Raw genomic sequence first — 27,690 nt, 5'->3', positions numbered from 1 at the left:
CCAAGGATCGCAGGGCAACATTCTTTGCCTCCTGTTGCCACCTCCTCCTTCTCGGCTTCCTCCTCCTCTTCTTCCACCTGCTCATCCAGTCAGCCACACACCTTCACCACCAACTTCAGCACAGCCCGGGGTAAACGTCAGCAGGCCATTCTGAAACTCATATGTTTGGGGGACAGGCCCCACACCGCACAGGAGTTGTGGCGGGGTATAGAACAACAGACCGACGAGTGGTTGCTGCCGGTGAGCCTCAAGCCCGGCCTGGTGGTGTGTGATAATGGGCGAAATCTCGTTGCAGCTCTGGGACTAGCCAATTTGACGCACATCCCTTGCTTGGCGCATGTGCTGAATTTGGTGGTGCAGAAGTTCATTCACAACTACCCCGACATGTCAGAGCTGCTGCATAAAGTGCGGGCCGTCTGTTCGCGCTTCCGGCGTTCACATCCTGCTGCTGCTCGCCTGTCTGCGCTACAGCGTAACTTCGGCCTTCCCGCTCACCGCCTCATATGCGACGTGCCCACCAGGTGGAACTCCACCTTGCACATGCTGGACAGACTGTGCGAGCAGCAGCAGGCCATAGTGGAGTTTCAGCTGCAGCACGCACGGGTCAGTCGCACTACAGAACAGCACCACTTCACCACCAATGACTGGGCCTCCATGCGAGACCTGTGTGCCCTGTTGCGCTGTTTCGAGTACTCCACCAACATGGCCAGTGGCGATGACACCGTTATCAGCGTTACAATACCACTTCTATGTCTCCTTGAGAAAACACTTAGGGCGATGATGGAAGAGGAGGTGGCCCAGGAGGAGGAGGAGGAGGAGGAGGAAGAGGGGTCATTTTTAGCACTTTCAGGCCAGTCTCTTCGAAGTGACTCAGAGGGAGGTTTTTGGCAACAGCAGAGGCCAGGTACAAATGTGGCCAGCCAGGGCCCACTACTGGAGGACGAGGAGGACGAGGATGAGGAGGAGGTGGAGGAGGATGAGGATGAAGCATGGTCACAGCGGGGTGGCACCCAACCAGGGCCGGTGCAAGGATTTTTGCCAACACAAGCGAAGCTACATTTTGGTGCCCCCCCCCCCCCCCCACGCGTCTCCTCTCTGTGGTCCTGGTATCTTCTCTCTGCTTCAGACAATGGCTGGTTTAAGGACCATATTTTTCGCCCTCTAAGACACACCTAGGTTTTAGAGGAGGATTACCCCCAATGTTAATCAGACCTCAGATCAGAACCCCATGTCAGACATCATCCCCCAGCCATCAGCCCCCAATGTCAGCCATCAGACCCCATGTCACATTTTTCCCCCTCCATGTCCCATTTTTCCACCCTCCCCAAGGGTGCGCCCTAAGGCGGCCGCTTGGTCTGCCTTATGGTAGCACCGGCCCTGCACCCAACGCAGCTCGGGTCCATCACTGGTGCGTGGCTGGGGGGAAAGGCAGGACGATGACGATACGCCTCCCACAGAGGACAGCTTGTCCTTATCCCTGGGCAGCCTGGCACACATGAGCGACTACATGCTGCAGTGCCTGCGCAACGACAGCAGAGTTGCCCACATTTTAACCTGTGCGGACTACTGGGTTGCCACCCTGCTGGATCCACGCTACAAAGACAATGTGCCCACCTTACTTCCTGCACTGGAGCGTGATAGGAAGATGCGCGAGTACAAGCGCACGTTGGTAGACGCGCTACTGAGAGCATTCCCAAATGTCACAGGGGAACAAGTGGAAGCCCAAGGCCAAGGCAGAGGAGGAGCAAGAGGTCGCCAAGGCAGCTGTGTCACGGCCAGCTCCTCTGAGGGCAGGGTTAGCATGGCAGAGATGTGGAAAACTTTTGTCAACACGCCACAGCTAACTGCACCACCACCTGATACGCAACGTGTTAGCAGGAGGCAACATTTCACTAACATGGTGGAACAGTACGTGTGCACACCCCTCCACGTACTGACTGATGGTTCGGCCCCATTCAACTTCTGGGTCTCTAAATTGTCCACGTGGCCAGAGCTAGCCTTTTATGCCTTGGAGGTGCTGGCCTGCCCGGCAGCCAGCGTTTTGTCTGAACGTGTATTCAGCACGGCAGGGGGCGTCATTACAGACAAACGCAGCCGCTTGTCTACAGCCAATGTGGACAAGCTGACGTTCATAAAAATGAACCAGGCATGGATCCCACAGGACCTGTCCGTCCCTTGTCCAGATTAGACATTAACTACCTCCCCATAACCATATATTATTGGACTCCAGGGCACTTCCTCATTCAATCCTATTTTTATTTTCATTTTACCATTATATTGCGATGCTACCCAAAGTTGAATGAACCTCTCCTCTGCCTGTGTGCTAGGCCTAAATATATGCCAATGGACTGTTGCAGTGGTGGCTGACATGAAGCCTGATTCTCTGCTATGACATGCAGACTAATTCTCTGCTGACATGAAGCCAGATTGTCTGTTACGGGACCTCCCTCCTCTGCCTGGGTGCTGGGCCTAAATTTATGACAATGGACTGTTGCAGTGGTGGCTGACGTGAAGCCTCATTCTCTGCTATGACATGCAGACTGATTCTCTGCTGACATGAAGCCAGATTGTCTGTTACGGGACCTCTCTCCTCTGCCTGTGTGCTAGGCCTAAATATATGCCAATGGACTGTTGCAGTGGTGGCTGACGTGAAGCCTGATTCTCTGCTATGACATGCAGACTGATTCTCTGCTGACATGAAGCCAGATCCTCTGTTACGGGACCTCTCTCCTCTGCCTGTGTGTGTGCTGGGCCTAAATATATGCCAATGGACTGTTGCAGTGGTGGCTGACGTGAAGCCTCATTCTCTGCTATGACATGCAGACTAATTCTCTGCTGACATGAAGACAGATTCTCTGTTACGGGACCTCTCTCCTCTGCCTGTGTGTGTGCTGGGCCTAAATATATGCCAATGGACTGTTGCAGTGGTGGCTGACGTGAAGCCTCATTCTCTGCTATGACATGCAGACTAATTCTCTGCTGACATGAAGACAGATTCTCTGTTACGGGACCTCCCTCCTCTGCCTGGGTGCTGGGCCTAAATATATGCCAATGGACTGTTGCAGTGGTGGCTGACGTGAAGCCTCATTCTCTGCTATGACATGCAGACTGATTCTCTGCTGACATGAAGCCAGATCGTCTGTTACGGGACCTCTCTGCTCTGCCTGTGTGCTAGGCCTAAATATATGCCAATGGACTGTTGCAGTGGTGGGTGACGTGAAGCCTCATTCTCTGCTATGACATGCAGACTGATTCTCTGCTGTCATGAAGCCAGATTGTCTGTTACGGGACCTCTCTGCTCTGCCTGTGTGCTAGGCCTAAATATATGCCAATGGACTGTTGCAGTGGTGGGTGACGTGAAGCCTCATTCTCTGCTATGACATGCAGACTGATTCTCTGCTGTCATGAAGCCAGATTGTCTGTTACGGGACCTCTCTGCTCTGCCTGTGTGCTAGGCCTAAATATATGCCAATGGACTGTTGCAGTGGTGGGTGACGTGAAGCCTCATTCTCTGCTATGACATGCAGACTGATTCTCTGCTGACATGAAGCCAGATTGTCTGTTACGGGACCTCTCTCCTCTGCCTGTGTGCTAGGCCTAAATATATGCCAATGGACTGTTGCAGTGGTGGCTGACGTGAAGCCTCATTCTCTGCTATGACATGCAGACTAATTCTCTGCTGACATGAAGCCAGATTGTCTGTTACGGGACCTCTCTCCTCTGCCTGGGTGCTGGGCCTAAATTTATGACAATGGACTGTTGCAGTGGTGGCTGACGTGAAGCCTGATTCTCTGCTATGACATGCAGACTGATTCTCTGCTGACATGAAGCCAGATCCTCTGTTACGGGACCTCTCTCCTCTGCCTGTGTGTGTGCTGGGCCTAAATATATGCCAATGGACTGTTGCAGTGGTGGCTGACGTGAAGCCTCATTCTCTGCTATGACATGCAGACTGATTCTCTGCTGACATGAAGCCAGATTCTCTGTTACGGGACCTCTCTCCTCTGCCTGTGTGTGTGCTGGGCCTAAATATATGCCAATGGACTGTTGCAGTGGTGGCTGACGTGAAGCCTCATTCTCTGCTATGACATGCAGACTAATTCTCTGCTGACATGAAGACAGATTCTCTGTTACGGGACCTCCCTCCTCTGCCTGGGTGCTGGGCCTAAATATATGCCAATGGACTGTTGCAGTGGTGGCTGACGTGAAGCCTCATTCTCTGCTATGACATGCAGACTAATTCTCTGCTGACATGAAGACAGATTCTCTGTTACGGGACCTCTCTCCTCTGCCTGGGTGCCGGGGCCTAAATATCTGAGAATGGACTGTTCCAGTGGTGGGTGACGGGAAGCCAGATTCTCTGCTATGGAACCTCTCTCCAATTGATTTTGGTTAATTTTTATTTATTTAATTTTTAATTTAATTCATTTCCCTATCCACATTTGTTTGCAGGGGATTTACCTACATGTTGCTGCCTTTTGCAGCCCTCTAGCTCTTTCCTGGGCTGTTTTACAGCCTTTTTAGTGCCGAAAAGTTCGGGTCCCCATTGACTTCAATGGGGTTCGGGTTCGGGACGAAGTTCGGATCCCGAACCCGAACATTTCCGGGATGTTCGGCCGAACTTCTCGAACCCGAACATCCAGGTGTTCGCTCAACTCTACTGCTAATACTATTTCTATGGATATTTAATCATTTTTATGAACATTGTGATTTTTATATGAACATTGTGATTGCTTTATGTCTATATATTTTTAAATAATAAATTGTCCTCCATGTACCCATAATTAGAGTGCCTGCTCACTAATACCATAATTTTAACTATTTAAAAGTGACAAGGGTGAGTCATAATTGAGCAAGAGCACCTGTTTCCAGAAAACCAGTGGAGAGCCGCCTTTTTTTGCTATTGGTAGTTATAAATGTCTAATCTGCACAAGGGATGGACAGGTCCTGTGGGATCCATGCCCGGTTCATTTTTATGAACGTCAGCTTGTCCACATTGGCTGTAGACAGACGGCTGAGTTTGTCTGTAATGACACCCCCTGCCGTGCTGAATACACGTTCAGACAAAACGCTGGCCGCCGGGCAGCCCAGCACCTCCAAGGCATAAAAGGCCACATTTGTACCTGGCCTCTGCTGTTGCAAAAAAACTCCCTCTGAGTCACTTCTAAGAGACTAGCCTGAAAGTGCTAAAAATGACTCCTCCTCCTCCATCGCCCTAAGTGTTTTCTCAAGGAGACATAGAAGTGGTATTGTAACACTGATAACGGCGTCATCGCCACTGGCCATGTTGGTGGAGTACTCGAAACAGGGCACACAGGTCTCGCATGGAGGCCCAGCCATTGGTGGTGAAGTGGTGCTGTTCCACAGTGCGACTGACCCGTGCGTGCTGCAGCTGAAACTCCACTATGGACTGCTGCTGCTCGCACATTCTGTCCAGCATGTGCAAGGTGGAGTTCCACCTGGTTGGCACGTCGCATGTGAGGAGGTGAGCCTGAAGTTACGCTGTAACGCAGACAGGCGAGCAGCGGCAGGATGTGAACGCCGGAAGCGCGCACAGACAGCCCGCACTTTATGCAGCAGCTCTGACATGTCGGGGTAGTTGTGAATGAACTTCTGCACCACCAAATTTAGCACATGCGCCAGGCAAGGGATGTGCATCAAACCGGCTAGTCCCAGAGCTGCGACGAGATTTCGCCCATTATCGCACACCACCAGGCCAGGCTTGAGGCTCAACGGCAGCAACCACTCGTCGGTCTGTTTTCAATACCCTGCCACAACTCCTGCGCGGTGTGGGGCCTGTCCCCCAAACATATGAGTTTCAGAATGGCCTGCTGACGTTTACCCGGGCTGTGCTGAAGTTGGTGGTGAAGGTGTGTGGCTGACTGGATGAGCAGGTGGAAGAAGAAGAGGAGGAAGCCGAGTAGGAGGAGGAGGCTACAGGAGGCAAAGAATGTTGCCCTGCGATCCTTGGCGGCGGAAGGACGTGCGCCATAGGGCTCTCCACCTGGGGCCCAGCCGCCACTACATTTACCCAGTGTGCAGTTAGGGAGATATAGCGTCCCTGGCCGTGCTTACTGGTCCACGTATCTGTGGTTAGGTGGACCTTGCCACAGATGGCGTTGCGCAGTGCACACTTGATTTTATCGAATACTTGGTTGTGCAGGGAAGGCACGACTCTCTTGGAGAAGTAGTTGCAGCTGGGAACAACATACTGTGGGACAGTAAGCGACATGAGCTGTTTGAAGTTGTCTGTGTCCACCAGCCTGAATGCAGCATTTCATAGGCCAGTAGTTTAGAAATGCTGGCATTCAGGGCCAGGGATCGAGGGTGGCTAGGTGGGAATTTACGCTTTCTCTCAAATGTTTGTGAGATGGAGAGCTGAACGCTGCCGTGTGACATGGTGGAGATGCTTGGTGACGGAGGTGGTGGTGTTGGTGGTACATCCTCTGTTTGCTGGGCGGCAGGTGCCAACGTTCTTCTCGAGGCGGAGGAAGAGGCCGAGGCAGCAGGAGAAGAGGTAGCAGGGGGAGCCTGAGTGAGTTCCTTGTTTTTAAGGTGTTTACTCCACTGCAGTTCATGCTTTGCATGCAGGTGCCTGGTCATGCAGGTTGTGCTAAGGTTCAGAACGTTAATGCCTCGCTTTAGGCTCTGATGGCACAGCGTGCAAACCACTCGGGTCTTGTCATCAGCACATTGTTTGAAGAACTGCCACGCCAGGGAACTCCTTGAAGCTGCCTTTGGGGTGCTCGGTCCCAGGTGGCGGTGGCCAGTAGCAGGCAAACTCTCTTGGCAGCGGGTGTTCTGCTTTTGCCCCCTGCTCCCTCTTTTGCTACGCTGTTGGCTCAGTCTCACCACTGCCTCTTCCTCTGAATTCTGAAAGTCAGTGGCACGACTATCATTCCATGTGGGGTCTAGGACCTCATCGTCCCCTGCATCGTCTTCCACCCAGTCTTCCTCCCTGACCTCCTGTTCAGTCTGCACACTGCAGAAAGACTCAGCAGTTGGCACCTGTGTTTCGTCATCATCATAGACGTGCTGGGGTGGTATTCCCATGTCCTCATCATCAGGAAACATAAGAAATCGCCGAACAACGAACCCAAATTTTTGCGTAAATGTTTGGGTCCGTGTCACGAACACCCCAAAATTCGGTACGAACCCAAACTATACAGTTCGGGTTCGCTCATCCCTACAAGTAACATCGCATGATCCGGATACCCTTTCAAAAATCTGGCAGGGTATACTAGAACTAAAAGCATCAAGAGTAATAAAACAGGTCCCAATACTAGAGGAAAAACAAGGTTTTTACTCAAGACTCTTCTTAGTTCAGAAACCGTATGGATCCTCCAGAACCATTTAAACCTAAAAAGATCTAAACAAATTCATAGTGTACAAAAAATTCAAAATGGAATCCATCTCCTCCATCGTACCCTTAATAAGATCTCAAGGACGCATACTATCACATCCCTATACATCAACATTCGCAAAAATATCTCCGTTGCATTACCAGGTCTGGATCACAAAATTCATCATTTTCAATTCTGCGGCCTTACGTTTGGCATTTCATCCGCACCTAGGGTCTTTACGAAACTTTTAGTAGAAATGTTGCCCTCCCTCAGGAAAGAGGGGCTTGTAATTTTCCCATATCTAGACTAGACTATTTTCTCCTATTGGGAAATTCAGAAGTCGAAGCAGTCACAAACACGCAGACCTTCTTACAGAAAGTTTCCAGCCTAGGTTAGCTGATAAATATAAAAAAAATCTTCCCTAATTCAGTCACAGGAAATTTCTTGGGGTAATTCTAGATTCAGAATCCCAAAATACCTTACTACCTCGGGAAAAGATAAAAGCCATAATAGAGAAAATCGGAAGATTCCAAACTCAAAACAGCACCTCGATCAGAAACGCCATGAGCAACCTGGGTCTCATGACCTCCTGTATAACAGCGGTTGCCTGGAGCCAAGCCCACACCAGGACCATACAATCTTGGATACTGAACAATTGGAACAAACATCAGTCATCCTTGGACAGGATAATAAAAATCCCTTTGCAAGTAAAAATAGATCTAAATTGGTGGAGAATAGAAAACAATCTAACCAGGGTAGTCTTCAGGCAAAAAGAACCAAGAGTACAAGTGGTAACTGACGCAAGCGCAACAGGATGGGGTGCAATGGTGGCCTCCTCAAGCTGGCAAGGAAAATGGCCAGAACGAATAAAAAATTAGTCATCAAAGTACAGGGAGTTAAGAGCGGTCTGGGAGGCCCTAAAATTAAATCTGGCTTTACTAAGCGGCAAACACCTAAAAATAATCTCAGACAATACAACAACAGTCGCTTATCTGAAGCATCAAGGAGGCACAAAGTCCGAAAAACTAAAAACCTTAACAATATATATTTTTTTTTTCCTGGGCAGAAAGAAACGTCTTATACAGCCATTCGCTTGAAGGGATCAGAAAATACTGAGGCAGATTTTCTAAGCAGACAAACTCTAGACCCAGGGGAATGGTCCTTAAATCCAATCATATTACAAAAATTTATAAACAGGTGGGGCCAACCGCAAATAGACTTGTTCGCATCAAAAAGAAATGCAACGGTCAACCGATTTTGCTCCCTAAATCCCATGGAAAATCCACACCTTTTCAATAAAATGGAACTGGAACCTAGCATACGCGTTTCCCCCATGGGCATTAATACCCAAGAAAATCCTCACAGACCCAGTTACAGTGATTCTAATTACCCCTTATTGGCCCAAGAGAACCTGAGAAATCTATCCTTGGGAGTTCCATGGCCGATTCCTTTCCAGGAGAATATTCTCTCTCAGGGTCCAATTTTACATCAAAATCCTGAAAGCGAGATCCTAAGGAGCAGGGGCCTCTCAAGTCCTGTAACTGGTACCCTAAAAGACAGCAGGAAAAAAAGTTACAAACGCCATTTATCTAAAAATCTCGAAAAGATATTGCTCATGGCAGGGGAAAGAGTTTACAAATGTATAATCTCTCTCCATACAAAAAGTCTTGAGAATTTTTACAAGGAGGCCTAGACTTGGGCCTTAGGCCTAGTATCTTTTTAAAAGTGCAAAAAAATTATATATAAATATATATATATATATATATATATATATACCCACTTGGTATCTGGTACACACTGAGGACGAGAGTGGGTGGGGGCTTCTTAAACTCTCTCTCTCTCTCTGTGCATTTCCTGCCCCTATAGAGGTCACTCTCATCCGTGGCCATCATGGTGGATTCAAGGAAACAGAATTACCGGTAAGTCTAATTACGGTATGTTTTTTTTGTTTTGTTTTTTAAATCAACGGGACCTTTTTAACTGCCTTTTAGACAGTAGTGCAGCCATATTGATTTATATTTTTTTACTTTACACAATTCACCATATGGTATAAATGTTTCAATAGTGTGGACATGGAAATCCCTAGCATGCTTAGTTTTTAATAGTTTATTTTTATTTGAATTTGGGAGGAAGGGGGTGATTTGAATTTTTATATATATATATATATAAAAAAAAAATGTATTAAACTTTTTATAAGGCCTTCCAAGTGGACCCCCAACATGCAGTCCTTAGATTTCAGTTTGTTTAAAGTAATGGAATATTTAATTGAGATTTATCCCTAACTATGTATATACATAGATCGGTATATTGCAATACAGTGCTGCCACCTGCAGGCTTGAATTAGAATTTGCCAGTAATAGGCCTAGAAGCCTAGGCTCTAGCTTATTACTTCAGCAGAACGCCTTCCCCGCTCTCAGCGGTTCCAGGTTTTTTGCCTTTCAGATGCCGTGGTCACTATGATGCTCACTCCACTCTGGAGCGGGCACCATCTTTAACCTGTTAACGCTACATGACAAATATACTCGTCATGGTGCTAAACTATCACCATGTCTATATGCATAATGGTTACCATGGCAACGGGACGCCTTACACAGGTATCCAGGCTTCCCATATACGCTAAGCCTGACAGGTCCTGCCAGAGGCAGAAGCCTAATTAGACTTGGGACTCATGCACATGACCATATGTATTTTGCGGTCCATAAAATACGGATGATGATGTACCTTCTACGTCCCAGGAGTTGGCGCCAGGTACGGTCCGTACCAGCCCCCAGATTGCCCCCTCGCATTTCATCCCAGAAAACCTGAAAAGGGACATCCTGGCGGGGAGGGACGTCAACCTGGCGTCCATTCTCATTGCGTCGCAAGACGTATCTGAAAATAAGGTCATTAATTGCGGGGAGGTCTCGGTGGTTCTTCGGGCCAAGGATGCCCGCCTGAACCGTAAGCTGTCAATCCCCGAATTTGTCCTTGCATTTAGCCTCTACCGGGATACCATCTGCGGCATCCAGCCACACAGGCGTGAGGAGCTGGATTCCTATTTGTACCGGGTCACCGACTTAGGTTACAAGTACGGCGGAACAAACTTCTATGACTATCACAGGTCTTTTTCAGCCAAGGCGGCCGCCGCCCTCGCCCAGTTCCAATTTATCACGGACTGGGCAAACCTGGACATGGAGCTGTTCTGTCGCCATTTTGCCGGGTTGCAGGCCCCCACGTGCACAGCGTGCCAGTCCATACAGCACACGGCCGACTGGTGTCCCAACCTCCCCACCTCGGCCCGGGAGGGCTCCCTGCCAGGCCCCTCTGGCACGCAACGGTTCCAAGGTTCCACTGACAAGCTGGGCAGGCCCATTACTTACTTAGGGCAGAGTCAGATCTGCAACAACTTTAACGCCGGGGGTTGTGGTTTCAATAGTTGTAGGGCCTTGCACGTCTGCTCCATCTGCTTCAGGGCCCACCCCCGCTCTAGCTGCCCGAAGAGACAATGTAAGACTCTATGACTGGCCGACATCAACATCGAGCTTTTGGGCATCCTGTTGCGAGACCACTCCGATCACCAGTCAGTAGAGTTCCTGCTCACCGGCTTCGAGAGGGGCTTCAATACGGGCTTCATTGCCCTCCCTCAAGTTTCCTGGGAGAGAAGGAACCTACAGTCTGCTAATCAGGACCCAAAGGCAGTAGCCACCCTGTTACAGGACGAGGTTCGAAAGGGTTTCCTACTAGGCCCGTTCAAATCCATCCCCTTTGCTACTTGGAGGATAAATCCCATCGGTCTGGTCTCCAAGCAGGCCTCCAATAAAAAAACGTCTGATATACGACTTGTCAGCTCCTCACATGTCGCCGATTCCCAGCCTTAACTCCCTGATCCCGTCAGAAGAATTCTCAATGTCCTACGCGTCCATAGACGAGGCCATGCAGTACATCCGGCTGGCCGGGGAGGGGGCTTGGTTGGCCAAGGCCGACATCGCGGACGACTTTAAACTGCTCCCCATCCTTCCTCGGCTATGGCAATATTATGGGTTGCATTGGGCAGACGGGTTCTATTTCGCTAACCGGCTCACCTTTGGGTCAAAAAGCAGCCCGTGGCTGTTCGACAGGTTCGCCTGTGCGCTGCACTGGATCCTTGTCCATCATGGGGGTCTGGACATGGTCATACATTATTTGGATGACTTCCTGATCGTCGAGAGGCCCCAGAGCCCCCCCTCAGGGTTGGCGAGTTTGCTCCAACTGTTCGCCCGCCTCGAGGTCAGTCATCAAACAGGTCAGTCATCTTCAGGACGGACAGTCAGGTCCTGGTAGAGGTTATTTCAAAGGGGAGGGCCAAATCTCTCAGGATCATGGCCCTGCTACGTAAACTTGTCTGGCTGTCCTTGAAGTTTAACTTCCATGTCTTCACTTTCCATAACCAGGGAACACAGAACGTGGCGGCCGATGCCCTGTCTCGTTTTAACCTCAATGTTTTCTTCCAGGAACTCCCGGAGGCAGATCCCGTCGGCATTCCAGCTCCACCTTACAGCGCCCTCCTGCTGAACTAGAGCCCCTGATAGCAACCGCACGGTCATTAGTCCAGCGGTCGCTAGCCACCAACACCGCCAGGAACTATGACGCCGGGTTCAGCATGTTCAAGCGGTTCGCTGACACCCATCCACAAGGGGAGGTGGACGAGGTCACTTTTATCATGGCCTTCATAGCCCATTGCCACACCCACTGCCACCTCTCTTTCAATACCATCAAGCTGTATTTGGCCGGCATCCAACACCACCGGATGCTCAGCGACCCTTCTGCCAGATCCATCTTTTCAAATCAGGCCATAAAAGCCACTCTCAGGGGCATTCAGAAAGTTAGCGCTGTGGTCCAGGTGCGCAGGCAGACGGTGTCAGGTGAGCTTTTCCGCAAGTTATCCATAGCCCTAGACAGCCTTCCTTTTGGGCAACCAGCAAGCATCATTACCAAAGCGGCCATGTACCTCGGGTTCTATGGGTTCCTAAGACCCGGGGAGTTCACCTGCAGCGCCATCTCCCGAACAACCCTGCTCAGGCAACATCTCGCCTGGCACTCCAACCACTTCATCCTGTCCATCCCATCCTCCAAGACCAATCAGACCGGTCCTCCCACAGAGGTTGAATTTTTCCCTACAGCCACCTGTTGGTGTCCTATCAAGGTGCTCCAGGAGCTCCTGGCCTCCCTCCAATCTCCCGCTCTAGACGACCCGTTGCTCCCGATCAACGGTAAGCCCCTGTCTTCGACCCTGTTCATCTCCAACATCCGCACCCTGGCCGCAGGGTTGGGTTTCAACCCTAGCACGATATCCGGGCACTCCTTTTGCATAGGGGCCGCGTCCGCAGCATCTAGTCACCAGTAACGGCATACGTCATCCGCAAGATGGGTCATTGGCCGTCGTCCTGCTTCACAAGGTACATTCCGAATCCATGGGCTGAGATCTCCAGAGCCTTTTGTTCTTTGGCATTATAGTTCACACAGTGCTTCAATAAATGCTTCACTCCCTGCAACGTGCCAGTTCTCTTTTTGCCCACTTATTCAGGCCTTACCTCGTCACTGGCGCCGGGCACACTCCAGCCAGTTAGGTCAGGACAGTCCGTAGGCATGCCTATTCTGTTCCTCGCTCAGCTCCTCCCACAAATATATATATATATATATATATATACACACACACACTGTATATATAAAATATACAGTAGATTTCTAAAAACATTTTTTTATTTTATTTTTTGGTGGGCACAAATTTTTTAAGACCTGCATTTTAGACATCGGTCTGAAGCCCCGTAGCTGATGGTGGGCCTCATGCTGGTCAAGTTACACCTCTGGCTGAAGGGAAGGGGTTAGGTCAAGAATTTGCCATTTTTCTATTTTTGCCTCAGGCAGCACGAAGGCAATGTGCCTTTAGCCACAAAGCACTAAAGGCAGGGGGCCCACAGCTGAACTCTTGCACTAGGGCCCAGAAACCTTTAGCTATGCCCCTGGCACAACTAACCGTTGCGCTGCCATCTGCGCCTGAAATATGCCTATTTTAGATTAGTAAATGACCCCCTTTATTTTTATTTTAATGGGGTTTTCTATGCCCAAAAGTTTTTTATTTATGGGGTGACCTTTCTCAGCAAGTGATTGGCTGAGCAGTCAGTCCAAGTTATTGTGGCATGTCGAGCTCGAGAAGAGGAAGTGAAGAGGAGCAGGTACCAGAGCAGCGGCTGAACAGCAGCAGCAGGGAATCATTTTTCACCTTAAGGACCAGGCCATTTTTTTGCAAATCTGTCACTTTACGTGGTAATAACTTTAAAACGCTTTTACTTATCCAGGGCATTCTGAAATTGTTTTCTCGTCACATATTGTACTTCATGAAAGTGGTAAAAGTAAGTTAAAAAAAATTCATTTTTATTTATAAAAAATAAATAAAAAATACCAAAAATGTTGAAACATTAGCTAATATTTCTCTATTTTTATAATAGTAATAACTAGGGTTGAGCGAACTTTAGGATTTTTGGACCCGAACAGTTCAGTAAAAGTTTGGGTTCGGTGTTTGGCGATTTAATGGCGCTTTTTGAAAGGCTGCAGAGCAGCCAATCAACAAGCGTTTAACTCTTGTGCCCTTAGAAGCCATCATAGCCATGCCTACTAATGGCATGGCTGTGATTAGCCAGTGCAGCATGTGACCCAGCCTCTATATAAGCTGGAGTCACGTAGCGCTGCACGTCACTCTGCTCTTACTAGTGTAGGGATAGGATGCTGCTGCTGTGAGGGAGAGCATAGGAAAGAATCTATCTGTTATCAGAACTTGTTAACGCTGCGATCTACAGCAATTTTATTTTGTAGGTGCAGTACAACATTTTTTCACCCTGCCTCGAGCCCAGTGACACAGAAAAATAACTTTTATCCATCTGTTAGTTAGGTGGGCGTCGGCGGCCATTTTGTGCAAGTTCAGTGCACCAGCACAGCATATGTGCCAGGGACAATGATTTAACCCTCTTCTTTTAGTTCAGTGGGCAACATATACCCATTTTTTAAGTGCACCTGCACTGCATATGTGCCAGGGGAAGGCAGAATAATATAGGAAATCGTTCTGTGAGTTCAGGGATCCAGGGGGTGACATATTCACATTTTTTTTCTGTAAAGTACAATCCAAGTACATCCATCTGCTAGATTCTGTGGGGACAATTTTTTTTGCTGGGACCCGATCTGTTCCCCAGCACCCCCCATCAGGTACATAGGGAAAGCATAGGGAAAGTTTGGGTTAGGCAGGGAAACTAAAGGGAAAGTTAGTTTTGTTAACTTTTATTGCATCACCCTAAGTTAGGTGATCCTGCAAGAGGCAGCACCCCTAGACCCCCCCCCCCCCCCAGGGGTGCTGCCTCTTGCCCCACATCTTTTTTTGGGTGCAGGATTTTATTTATTTTTTGTGTACGTTGACTGTGGCCGGCACTTTTAGCGTCCGGCCACTGTTAGCGCATCGCACACCCCACCGCTGATCAACTTCGGACGGTTGATCAGCGGTTTTGAAAAGAAAAAAAAAATTTTTTGCCCTTTTTTTTTGCTAGTTTTTTTTTTCTGTTAGTTTTAGGGTGAGTTCGTGAACACCTGTGCCCCCACACACACGCACACCAAATAAAGATTTCCACACACGCATATACACACGCAGACACACACTCCCCTATGGCCCGCCGGACGTTCTCGGCCGAGGAGGCATACGCCCAGTGAGGACGAGGATGACCCCACATTCCTGTTGTCATCCGTGTCCTCATCATCTAGCGCTGATGATGAGCCCCCACGGCGGCGGAGACGACGCCAGGCGGAGCAAGGGGACCGCCATGTTAGGGACCCTGGGGCCCAGCCTAGCACGAGCAGCTCTGGGGCTTGTACTGATTTCCCGGCCCACCAGTTAAATCCACCGGAGCACCCTGCCGGTGAAATAGTCTGGTGTAGCCCGGAGCGATATGAGCCCGTGATTCCTGATTTTGTAGGCCAATCAGGAATCCAGATTTCCACAGTGGGGTACACTGAATATGACTTTTTTTTGTCATTTTTTCAGTGACCCACTGGTAAATCTGATGGTGGAGCAGACGAACCTGTACGCCCAACAGTTCGTCGCTCAACACCCGGGCTCCTTTTTGGCCAGGCCCGGTGGCTGGACGCCGTTCAGTGCAGCCGAAATTAGGACATTTTGGGGCCTTGTGCTGCATATGGGCCTGGTCAAGAAACCCAGTGTCAGGCTGTACTTGAGTGGGGACGTCCTATACCAGACCCCACTTTACAGTACGGCCATGACACGCTCCCGGTTTGCAGCCATCCGGAAATGTCTGCATTATTCCAAGAGAGATGTTCTTATGCTGTCCACAATTCATGGTAACGGCATCACCCCTGTCCCTCTGCGAGGTACCGTGGCAACGGTCCTCAAGCCCGATTGTATCATCGACTACAATCGGTATATGGGAGGAGTTGATCTCTCTGATCAAGTCTTTAAGCCATATAACGCCATGCCCAAAACCCGGGCATGGTACAAAAAAGTTGCGGTCTACTTGGTACAGGTTGCCATGTACAACTCTTTTGTGCTGTCCCGGAGGGCTGGCAACACAGGGACATTCTTCCAGTTCTATGAGGCAGTCCACAAGGCCCTGATCTTTTCGGACCGGGAAAGAGCAGGCTGGAGTACCTCGGGAACTGTAGGTGCCCGGATCGTCCCTGGCCAACGCTTTCCAGGTGTGGTCCCCCATACTGGAAAGAAGGGACGAACCCCCAAAAAGTGCAGAGTGTATCACAGGAGGGGGATACGGAAGGACACCACTCTACTCAGTGCGACACGTGCCCCGATCATCTGGGCCTCTGCATTGACGGTTGCTTCAGGGAGTATCACACTTCCATGGAGTACCAAATGTATATCCCAATTTAGCACTGACATCGGATAAAAAAAACAGGTTCCCAGACTTGAGACAAAAAAACTAAAATAACTTATTAAAAGTAGACATATTCGGTATCGCCGCGTCGGTAATAATCTCCTCTATAAAAATACCCCATGACCTAACCCCCCAGAAAATGGTGCAAAAAAAGAACTCTTTTTGTCACCTTACCCAACAAAAAATTTAATAGCAAGCAATCAAAAAGTCCTATAGCCCCCAAAATAGTGCCAATAAAACCATCCTCTCATCCCGCAAAAAATGAGCCCCCACATAAAATAAAAGAAATGACTTAGACTTTAGAGATACAAAATTATTTTTTGTATCAAAAAGGATAATATAGTCTAAAACCTAAATAAATGTAAAAAAGTAGACTTATTAGGTATCACCGCGTCCGTAAGAATCTCCTCTATAAAAATACCCCATGACCAAACCCCCCAGATTAACACGGTCCAAAAAAACAAAAACAAAAAACTGTGCAAAAAAAAAATTTTTGGTCACCTTACATAACAAAAAGTTTAATAGCAAGCAATCAAAAAGTCATATAGCCCCCAAAATAGTGCCAATAAAACCGTCCGCTCATCCCGCAAAAAATGAGCCCCCACATAAGATAATCGGATAAAAAAATAATATAAATGACACTTGGACTTTAGAGATATAAAAAAATTATTTTTGTATCAAAAAGGAAAATATAGCTAAGTAGACTTATTAGGTATCGCCGCGTCCGTACGAATCTCCTCTATAAAAATATCCCATGACCTAACCCCCCAGATTAACACGGTCAAAAAAAAAAACCCGTGCCAAAACCGCTATTTTTGGCACTTTTCCATTTCAATCCGTTTTTTCCGGTAACAAAACAAGGGTTAACAACCAAACAAAAGTTTATATTTATTACCCTGATACTGCAGTTTACAAAAATGCCACAATTGTGGTAGTAAACTGCTGTATCAGTAAAAGGGAGGCCGCAAAAGGAAAGGACCGACATGGTTTCTGGAAAGCCGATTTTGATGGCCTTTTTTATTGACATGGGTCCCTTTTGAAGCCCCCCCCTGATGCCCCCTAGAGTAAAAACTCCCTAAAAGTGACCCCATCTAAGAAACTACACCCCTCAAGGTATTCAAAACTGATTATACAAACTTTATTAACCCTATAGTTAGTTCCTCAACAGTTAATGGCAAATGGAGATGAAATTTCAGAATTTAAATTTTTGTTAACCTTGCCTCACAAAAAGGTAATATAGAGCAACCAAAAATCATATGTACCCTAAAAATAGTCCCCCAAAAAAATGGGGTCACTTTTAGGGAGTTTCTACTCCAGGGGTGCATCAGGGGGGTTGAAACAGGAAACGGTGTAAATAAACCGGTCCATAAAAATCAGCCCTCCAAAAACCAAAAGGCGCACCTTTCCTCTACGCCCCGCTGTGTGGCCGTACAGTAGTTTACGGCCACATATTGGGTGTTTCTGTAAATGGCAGAGTCGGGGCAATAAAGATACAGTCTTGCTTGGCTGTTAACCCTTGCTTTGTTAGTGGAAAAAATGGGTTAAAATGTAAAATGAGGCAAAAAAATTAAATTCTCAAATTTCATCCCCATTTGCCAATAACTCTTGTGCAACACCTAAAGGGTTAACTACGTATGTAAAATCAGTTTTGAATACCTTGAGCGGTGTAGTTTCTTAGATGGGGTCACTTTTAGGGAGTTTCTACTTCAGGGGTGCATCAGGGAGGTTGAAACAGGACACGATGTAAATAAACCAGTCCATAAAAATCAGCCCTCCAAAATCCAAACGGCGCACCTTTCCGTCTACACCCCGCTGTGTGGCCGTACAGTAGTTTACGGCCACATATTGGGTGTTTCTGTAAATGGCAGAGTCGGGGCAATAAAGATACAGTCTTGTTTGGCTGTTAACCCTTGCTTTTTTAGTTGAAAAATGGGTTAACATGGAAAATTAGACAAAAAAATGAAATTCTCAAATTTCATACCCATTTGCCAATAACTCTTGTGCAACACCTAAAGGGTTAACAACGTATGTAAAATCCGTTTTGAATACCTTGAGGGGTGTAGTTTCTTAGATGGGGTCATTTTTGGGTGGTTTCTATTATGTAAGCCTCGCAAAGTGACTTCAGACCTGTTGTGGTCCCTAAAAATTGGGTTTTTGTAAATTTCTGAAAAATTTCAAGATTTGCTTCTAAACTTCTAAGCCTTGTAACATCTCCAAAAAATAAAATATCATTCCCAAAATAATTCACACATGACGTAGACATATGGGGAATGTAAAGTCATCACAATTTTTATGGGGGTATTACTATGTATTACAGAAGTAGAGAAATTAAAACTTGGAAATTTGCAAACTTTTCCAAATTTATGGTAAATTTGGTATTTTTTTATGCAAAAAATATATATTTTTTTTACTTCATTTTACCAGTGTCATGAAGTACAATATGTGACGAAAAAACTATCTCAGAATGGCCTGGATAAGTCAAAGCGTTTTAAAGTTATCAGCACTTAAAGTGACACTGGTCAGATTTGCAAAAAATGGCCTGGTCCTTAAGGTGAAATAAGGCTATGTCCCTAAGGGGTTAAGTGGTTGTGTAATGTGTATAAATGATCCCCCTCTACACAGGATATATGATTTCTAGAGGCCAACTGCTGGGACCACTACTAATACCCAGTCAGAATGGATCATGAGGATGAGCATAATCACTGCTTCTCCATTCATTTTCTATTGGACTGCCCAAGATAGATGAGTTAAGTGCTCTGCAATCTCCAGCAGTCCTATAGAAAATGAATGGAGTGGTGGCGCACAAGTTTGGCACAATCTCTTTAATATAAATAACGGTAAAATACTAGGCTCACAATAAAATAGTATCTTGGATTTTGATCTTGTACTCATTTTTTCGACATTTTTTAAAAGATGTTCCAGGTAAATCGACCTCCAGTATGAAGCAAGAATCTGCCTTGTGTGATGGAGGAAATGTCATCGACCCTGGGGATGGAGGAAAGGTCATAGACTTTGATATGCATGTACCCAATAATAATGCTCAAGATCTGTTTTCTTGTATTCAGGAGGAAACTGCCTCATATCATGGAGGAGATTTTGGAAACGCTGAATCGCCTCCTGATCAAATATCTTATAACACTGCACAAAAAAAGGAAGAATCAATCTCATGTGAGGAAGATAATATCACCGAATCTAATTCTGTTATACTCCTAAATCAAACAGATCAATATCAAGCCCCTCATATTCCAGTGAGAGCACTCTCATATGCAAAAGAAAATGTGGCCCATGCTGACGTGTATACAACTATCTCTCAAATGCAATATTTTAAAGCTCGAAGTATGGAAGAATTTTATCCTCTTTCAAAACATTTCCAAAATACAGCTGCTAAAATAAAGGAACTTACAAAGAACGGTAGGATCCACCAGCCCAAGCAAAAAGCCTTTGCGTGTTCAGAATGCGGCAAGTGTTTCAAATGTAATGCTAAGCTTACCATCCACTTACGAATTCACACAGGTGAAAAGCCATATTCTTGCACTATTTGCGGGAAAGGGTTTGCGAGTAGCTCCAATCTGATCAAACACAAGCGAATCCACACAGGAGAGAAACCATTTTCCTGCTCAACCTGCGGGAAGAGTTTCACCAACACGTCAGATCTTGTGAAACATCAAAGAGTTCATACAGGAGAGAAACCATTTTGTTGTTCTGAATGCGGGAAATACTTTCTCTGTAGCTCAAACTTAGCTGCTCACCAGAGAAGCCACACAGGAGAGAAGCCATATTCTTGTTTTGAGTGTGGGGAAAAATTTATCAGTAGCTCTCATCTTGTTACACATCAAAGAACTCACACAGGGGAGAAGCCATATTCTTGTCCAACTTGTGGAAAATGTTTTACAAATGCTTCGGACCTCTCCAAACATCAAAGGCTTCACAGGAAAGAGAAACCATATTCCTGTGTGGACTGTGAGAAAAGTTTTAAAAGTACCTCTGACTTGGCTAAACACAAAATGGTTCATACAAAGGAAAGGCCGTATGCATGTAAACAGTGTGAAAAATGCTTTCAAAGAAGGTCTCAGCTGTTGAAGCATCAGACAACTCACAACAAAGACATGGTATTGTAGGTAGGGTGGTACAAGTGACTGACGGACAATACTGTTAATAAGATGATGCCAGTCCTGCCAGTGCTTAGCACTGTGTTCGAGACTTGGTAAAAAAAATGGTTTCTGAAGATAACCACTCTTCATACTGGATATTTTATGTCAAATTCTCAGTTGAATCTCGATAATGTATTTTAACAAGTTCTGTAAATAGAGACCCAGGGAGGGATTTTTTTCATATGCAAAGAGGTAACTCTCAAGATGGAGCTTGCAAGATGGTTCTCTATCTATTGGAAGTGGCCCTTTATCAGTCAAAATCTGAATTTCCAACAAGCCTTGGGATTTCACAGGAATATAGCCAAGCTAGATATTCCCCAGTAAAATCCCAAGGCTTGTTGGAATGTCAGATCTTGATTCATAGGGGGCCACTTCCAATGGTTCTCTTTCTTGGGAGATACCTCTTTGCATATTCGTTTCCCATGGAGCATTTTCAATAAGTCTCCATACCATGCAGTACTTCCAGTAAGTATCCATACAGGACTGGTCTCTTCACAGGGGTTCTCTGGGAATTAAGAAAATGTAAATACTTTAATATTACTTTATTATAAATATATTCTCAAATACCTTTCATTATTTATGATAGCTCGTGTTGTCTGGGGAGCAATCATCAGGGGAACCAAAATGGTCACTGTCCCATTAGTTCACACAAAACCTGTCCTGATCACACATGTGGACAAGTTAATTTACAACACTAAAGTAAAGAGCTGCCTCATCCTCCTCCTCCTCTCTACTTGCTTAGAATTATGATCCTGAATACAGATAAGAACTTTAGCTGAATCTCTGGGAAATTTAGTTCATGAGGAGACATGAAGTACAGAGAGGACGGGCAGGAAAGACTGTGGTAATGGAGACTACATACAAGTACTGCTGCTCATTAGCCACATCCCCACCCTCCTCTCATGTCTCCTCATCAGCTCCATTCCCACAGAGATTCACCTGTATTCAGGATCATGATTCCTGACAAGCAGAGAGGAGGATGAGACAGCACTATGGCTCATTGTGGGGAACTAACTTGGCCTCCTGTGTGATTAGGACAGGTTTTGTGTGTAATGTTAGGATGGCGGCCAGTTTATTTCTCCTAGTGATTGCTCCCTAGACAAAACGAGCCATTCTAAGTAATGAAAGGTATTTGTGAATACTTAAATATTATTTTATAATAAATATATTTTCTTTTCTTTTTTTATTCCTGGAGAACCCCTTTAAAATGTAACTGTCATATTTATTTTATTTTATTTGCTAGTTTATTAGAGCTAGGCATGTATACCTGAGTTAGTCTTGTCAATAATTGCCAAAAGATCTGTAATTACCTTATAATAACAGCTTTCATTAATGTCCTCTGTCCCTTTCCACTGCTCACTTAAAAGACAGTTGCTATCGCTTGCCTGTCTCTGGCTAAGAAGACGGAGGGGCGGTCCTTCACACTGCATGCCTGCATTAGGCTTCAGAGTGAGGAGGCGTGTCTCTCAGTAATCCAATCTGATTGGCTGGGAGCAGGGAGCTGCTGGCTACAGCAAGTGTGTATGGGAAGTGAGGGAAAGCAGTTTTGGTCTCCAGAGAACTGGCAGCGGAGCCATCTTGAGAAGGTCCTCTTATTGTAAATGTTTAAACAGCTGTAACTAAGGGAAAAACTCAGGGAAACTGTGGTATTTGAAGAAGCTAACGATTGCTTTATTCATATTGCAGCTGCAGCAGTAAGATATGCTAAAATTGATTTTATTAGATTTTTTATGAAAACATGACATTTACACTTTAAGGAGATTCAGCACCCTGCCTAAATCGAAGTTTAGAAAAGCAAATTGTAAAATAAAAAAAGTGGATCGCACATCCTGAATACTATGCTTTTATCTAACTGCTTCTCAGCATAATTAACATCGCTTCTCAGCGCAATATATTGTATACCTACCCCTATGCTACATGTTGTTCATGAGGCATTAGTATACAATTTGATCAAAAAGCATAGGCCCGCTCACCACGACAAGGTTGCCTCTTTGAATGGGACCCTGACCTAAATTTGGCGCAGCACTGCGCGGCGACCACCAACACTGTGCATAGTATTGAGGATGTGCGATCCAGTTCTTTTTCTTATATTTAATAAGTTTTGTATAATCTATGTTCTTTTCCCCACTGGTATAAGCACTCCTCCCCATTCGGCCCAGGTGCTTTTAATTAGCAGAGTCTGCATAAGGGTCCATTCACACATCCGTGTGTGTTTTGCGGATCCGCAAAACATGGACAGCGGCAGTGTGTGTTCCGCATTTTGCAGACCGCACATTGCCGACACTAAGAGAATATGCCTATTCTTGTCCACTATTGCGGACAAGAATAGGACATGGTCTATTTTTTTCAGGATTGGAATTGCGGACCTGGAAGTGCGGGTCCGCAATTCCGGATCGGGGCCGGGTCCGCAATTCCGTTCCGCAAAGTGCGGAATGGAATTGCGGATGTGTGAATGGAGCCTAAGGGTATAAATTCCTACCTCTCAGTTGGAGTTCCTGAGAGTGTGTGATAAGGTGAGTTCCACACCTGTTCACATGATGCAGTACTGCACGGCGGCCATTTTTGCTTTGGTGCTGTCCAGACAGATTGGTGGGGCCAAGTGCCAAGGTGGTTTTGCCAGACAGCGGGGGGCGCTGTTTGACTTATGGATCATGCTGCCTGCTGGGACGGTGCTGTTGCGTTGGTGGTCGCCGTGCAGTGCTGCGCCAAATTTAGGTTAGGGTCCCATTCAAAGAGGCAACCTTGTCGCGGTGAGTGGGCCTATGCTTTTTGATCAAATTGTATACTAATGCCTCATGTACAGTATGTAGCATAGGGGTAGGTATACGATATATTGCGCTGAAAAGCGATGTTAATTATGCTGAGAAGCAGTTAGATAAAAGCATAGTATTCAGGATGTGCGATCCAGTTCTTTTTCTTATATTTAATAGAAAAACAAATTGGCTGTTAACATTTAGATTTTGTTAAATTCTAACAGACTGAATAAGTCTACCTTGGCTAATCGTTGTCGCAGTAACATATGAAGAATATCGATGCAGTTTATCAAAATGTTGCTGAAACTGAAATATAAATGCGAAAATGTGTTATTGAATAACTTGTGACATTGATAAAGTCATAATAGTCTGATAAGGCTTCTTTTACATCACCGTTTCTCCTTTCCATTCTCCGGCTCCATTGAGGAGCAGGAGAACGGAAAGGATGGATTCTGCAGATAACTGAGACCTAACTGAGCGTAACGGAGCCTAAAGACCCCTTAGACTATAAAGGGGTCCGTTCGGTGTCCACTCAGAACATGATTTTTGAGCGGAGACGAAAGTTCTGCATGCTCTATATGCCCTGGAGGATTTTCCATTTTTGCGTTTTCGTATTTCACTCCTGGCTGGAACTATAACTTGTTTTTTATGTTCACATAGCTGTATGAAGTCTTGTCTTTTGTGGGACAAGTTGTACTTTCTAATGGCACCACTTAATATTGCATTCAATGTAGTGGGAAGCTGGAAAAAAAATTTGAAATGAGCTGGAATTAGAAAAAAGTGCAGTCCCACCACAGTTTATGGGTTTTGTATTTATAGCATTCCCCATGCTGTAAAACTGACCTTTTACCTTCATTCTCTGGGTCACTACAATTACAACAATACCACATTTAGATTTCTTGGTGTTTTAATACTATAAAAAAATAAAAGCTGTGAAAACTTTCTTTGTTTTCATCGCCATATTCTGACACCCATTCTACGTAGCTTTGTGAGGGCTAATTTTTGGTGGAACAATCTGTAGCTTTTATTGGTACCTTTTTGGTGAGTGTATGACTTTTTTTATCACTTTTTATTGAATTTTTGGGGGGGAGGTGAAGCAATGAACTGGCCATTTTTATTTTTGCTGTTACAGCGTTCACTGTATGGGATAAAGGCATTTATATTTTAATAGTTTGGGAATTTTGAGACACAATGCTTATGATGTTTATTTTAATAATGGGAAAAGGGGGTGATTTGAAAAAAAAAATCTTAATATTTTTTAAAACTTTTTTATTTTTATCTTACCCTAGGTGACAATAACAAGCAATTATTAGATTTCTTCTCCCTTACATTGCAATGAACTGCCATTGCAATTTATTGTAGATTCGCTATGCTCTTATGGAGCCCTGTCACCTGTAGGGCTCCATAGGAACTGCAGCTGTAATAGCCTTGGTTTCTTCAGAGAGACTAAAGCATTTACATAGAACCAACAGCTTCCCCAATCTCGGCTCATGGAAGCTTTTGAAGCCCCCAGAGCACTGCAGCCACCTCAGATGCCATGGTCACAATTGACCACGGCATCTGAGGGGTTAAATGTCTGCGATCACATCACTAAAAAAGCAGAAACCTGGCAGCAATGAGCCCCACCGCATTTGCTAGGGGGTGCCATACTTAAAGTTCTGCCTTCCGCTGTACATGTACTGCTACAGTCGGGAAGGGGTTAAAATCATCTTCCTGAGCTTAGGAGTCATATAGGTGGTCCTACTCAGTGATTGACAGCTACCTCTGTAAGCTTAATCATGCAGAGTTAACTGTCACTGAGTACAACACCACAACTCTTAAGCTCTGAAAAAGAATACTTAGAGGGGTTGTCTGCTTCGCCATATTGATGACCTACCCTCAGGATAGCTCATCAATATCAGATCGGCAGCTGTTTAAAGAGACCATAGTCACTTGTATGAGTGCTGCATTCTCTTCACTGTATATCTGCATGCCGTCGACATGGAACCAACGAGGCAGTGTAATCCATGGCAACAGAGATTGCAAATGTTCTTCTGGATGAATGGGCAAAAATTCCCACAGACACACTCTAAAATCTTGTAGACAGCCTCCCCAGAAGAATGAAAGCTGTTTTAGCTACAAAGGGGGACCACTCCATAATAATGCCTATGGATTTAGATTGGGATTTCATAAAAGCTCCTGTAGGTGTCCCAATACTTTTGTCCACTGTAACAGTAACAGGGTCAGATTAAGTGTATCATAGGCCAGGGGCTGTTTATCCATCGTGGCCCCTCTCCCTCCATCTGCACTGACAATTGCCCTTTTCACGTTCAGCCCTAATTTATTTTTTCCTGGTAAATATTAAGGAAAATGATAGTATGAAGCCCCCAGCCCCTGATAGTGTACAACACTTCACAGTATACACTATAGAATATAACACCCCACAGTATACAGTGACATCACGTTTACAGTCTCATGACCCAGGCACAGCTCAGTTCCATTCAAGTCAATGTTGCTGAGCTGCGATGACATGCACAGGCACAGTTGCTATACAGTCGACGGTGCTTTGCTTTGTAAGCCGCAAGGAGGCCACAGCACTCCCAGCAGCGCCATGGTGCCATATATCCTGTGCATCAGTTGCACATTTGTACTCCGTTTGAGCCATTTCAGTCTGAGATTAGTTTTTTTTTTTTATATTGAAAAAAGTTCTGCATGCAAGATCTCGGATGGAAATGGTTAAAATGGAGGCCAAATGTGCAACTGATGCACAGGATCCATTTTTTTTTTTTTACTTTTCTGTTCTGATGGTTTAGAAGAACAGCAAAATAACGGTGATGTGAACTCAGCCTCACTAATGTAAAAGTAAAGAAGGAATTTCAACCTACCAACTAGACTCCAATAAAGGAACAGGCAAATCCTGGAATAGAGGACCCTGGTGGCTGCTGCTGGCCACAGGATGGACTCTGGACTGGAATCTTCTTCAAATGTCCATTGTCTGCGAGTGACTGAGGCTCAGACCCCAGGGAGGGAACTAAACAGCAGGCTCAGCACATGTATAACTTCCACTGCCTGCCAGGGCCACCATCAAATGAACGACACAGAGCTGAATATAAAGGGGCTGGTCTGGCTGTCTCACTCTGAGACAGACTGGTAATGTAGTCACAGTGTAGATGAAATCTCATTGTCAGTGTTTGAAGAGGCGCTCTGTTTATAGCTTTGGGTCTGCCTAACATGGAAGTGGCCCCATGACAAACTTTTTCTCCAGCTGCCACTGCTGCTCTGCCCTGCCTCTCTTCACAGGCGCCCAGCATGCCACGAAGTGTAGAGAAAGCTGGGATGAATGTTCCATTGAAGATGAAGAAGAGAGGGGCGGGTACGACGGGAGTTTAGCTGTCACCTGTTTGGAGGAGTTGTGTCGTGACGTTGGTCTCTCTCCCCTCACTCTCCTTTCTCCTCGCAGCACTAGCCATGCATATACATGAGAAAATATTATGTATTGGCACATGGGTGTTTGGGACGGCGATGGACCCCTCCTTTACACTGGGTCTGGGGCTGCCGACCCAAACTCCCCTGTTTATAATCCTCCATTGTTGGCAGAGGCCAACTCCTGTTTGAAGAGAATGCTGCTCCTGTGAGTGCTGCATTCTCTTTATTGTTTACCTGCTCAACATCGCATTGGTGCACAGGTGTAATTACAACTCCTCGATTCACATGAATGGGACGTCGTAGTGTAACTACAACGTCTCCATCCAATTCAAACCGCTGATTTGCAGGGATTTCGGGAGTCGGCTGCCCACTGATCTGATATTGATGACCTATCCCGCAACTGCCACGCCCTCTGTACTTTGATTGCCAAGACCAGGAATGATGACTTTTTTTACTGCCTGTCAAAGAGCAGAGGGCACAACACTTGCAGAGAGACCAGAGCCTCTAGGTGTAACAACATACACACAACAGACTAGATGGGTCCTACAGTAGGTGGTCACGCTATTTAAATATATTACGCAAGTTTCAGAGGTCAAGGAGACCAAAGCGTGGCTTGGATCACCTACTGGCTATCTTTTATTTTTATTTATTAAAACATATACCTTTATTGATTCTATTTTAAAAGAAGAAAGAATATCACTCTAATTTTTTTAAAAGGGTAAAATTCCTCAGAGTGAGCAGTGAGACTGTAATTTCCACTGTGTATTTCTCTTCTCAATACACATCACATAGTAGGATAGCACCTGATATACTTTCTCAAAACCTGCATTATCCCCTGAGGACGCCGAAGTTCGGCGAAACATGTAGCGATGTGGGAGCATTAATAATTTTTTAGTTCTCACTGAGCTAGTGAGCATTTAAAGCAGAGACTTATAGGCAACTAAATACAAAGTTGCTGCAGAGATATTGGCCAGTAGGGCGAGCCCTAAGAAAGTATATCAGGTGCTATCCTACTATGTGATGTGTATTGAGAAGAGAAATACACAGTGGAAATTACAGTCTCACTGCTCACTCTGAGGAATTTTACCCTTTTAAAAAAATTTTGAGTGATATTCTTTCTTCTTTTAAAATAAAA

General features: G+C 45.9%; 1 protein-coding gene across 1 annotated transcript in view; it reads left to right on the top strand.

Annotated features, from left to right (window-relative positions):
• Window positions 1-20,364, top strand: part of LOC122941346 (oocyte zinc finger protein XlCOF7.1-like) — an 82,242-nt gene extending 61,878 nt beyond the window's left edge. The window contains exon 5 of the mRNA XM_044298495.1: window positions 19,160-20,364. Coding sequence (XP_044154430.1) covers window positions 19,160-20,364 — 1,205 coding nt within the window. The remainder of the gene's footprint in view (window positions 1-19,159) is intronic.
• The last annotated feature ends 7,326 nt before the right edge of the window (window positions 20,365-27,690 follow it).

This window comes from Bufo gargarizans, chromosome 6, assembly GCF_014858855.1.
Source record: "Bufo gargarizans isolate SCDJY-AF-19 chromosome 6, ASM1485885v1, whole genome shotgun sequence".
NCBI lineage: Eukaryota > Metazoa > Chordata > Amphibia > Anura > Bufonidae > Bufo > Bufo gargarizans.
Note: the sequence above shows the minus strand (reverse complement) of the source record. Positions and strands in the feature narration are given on the sequence as shown.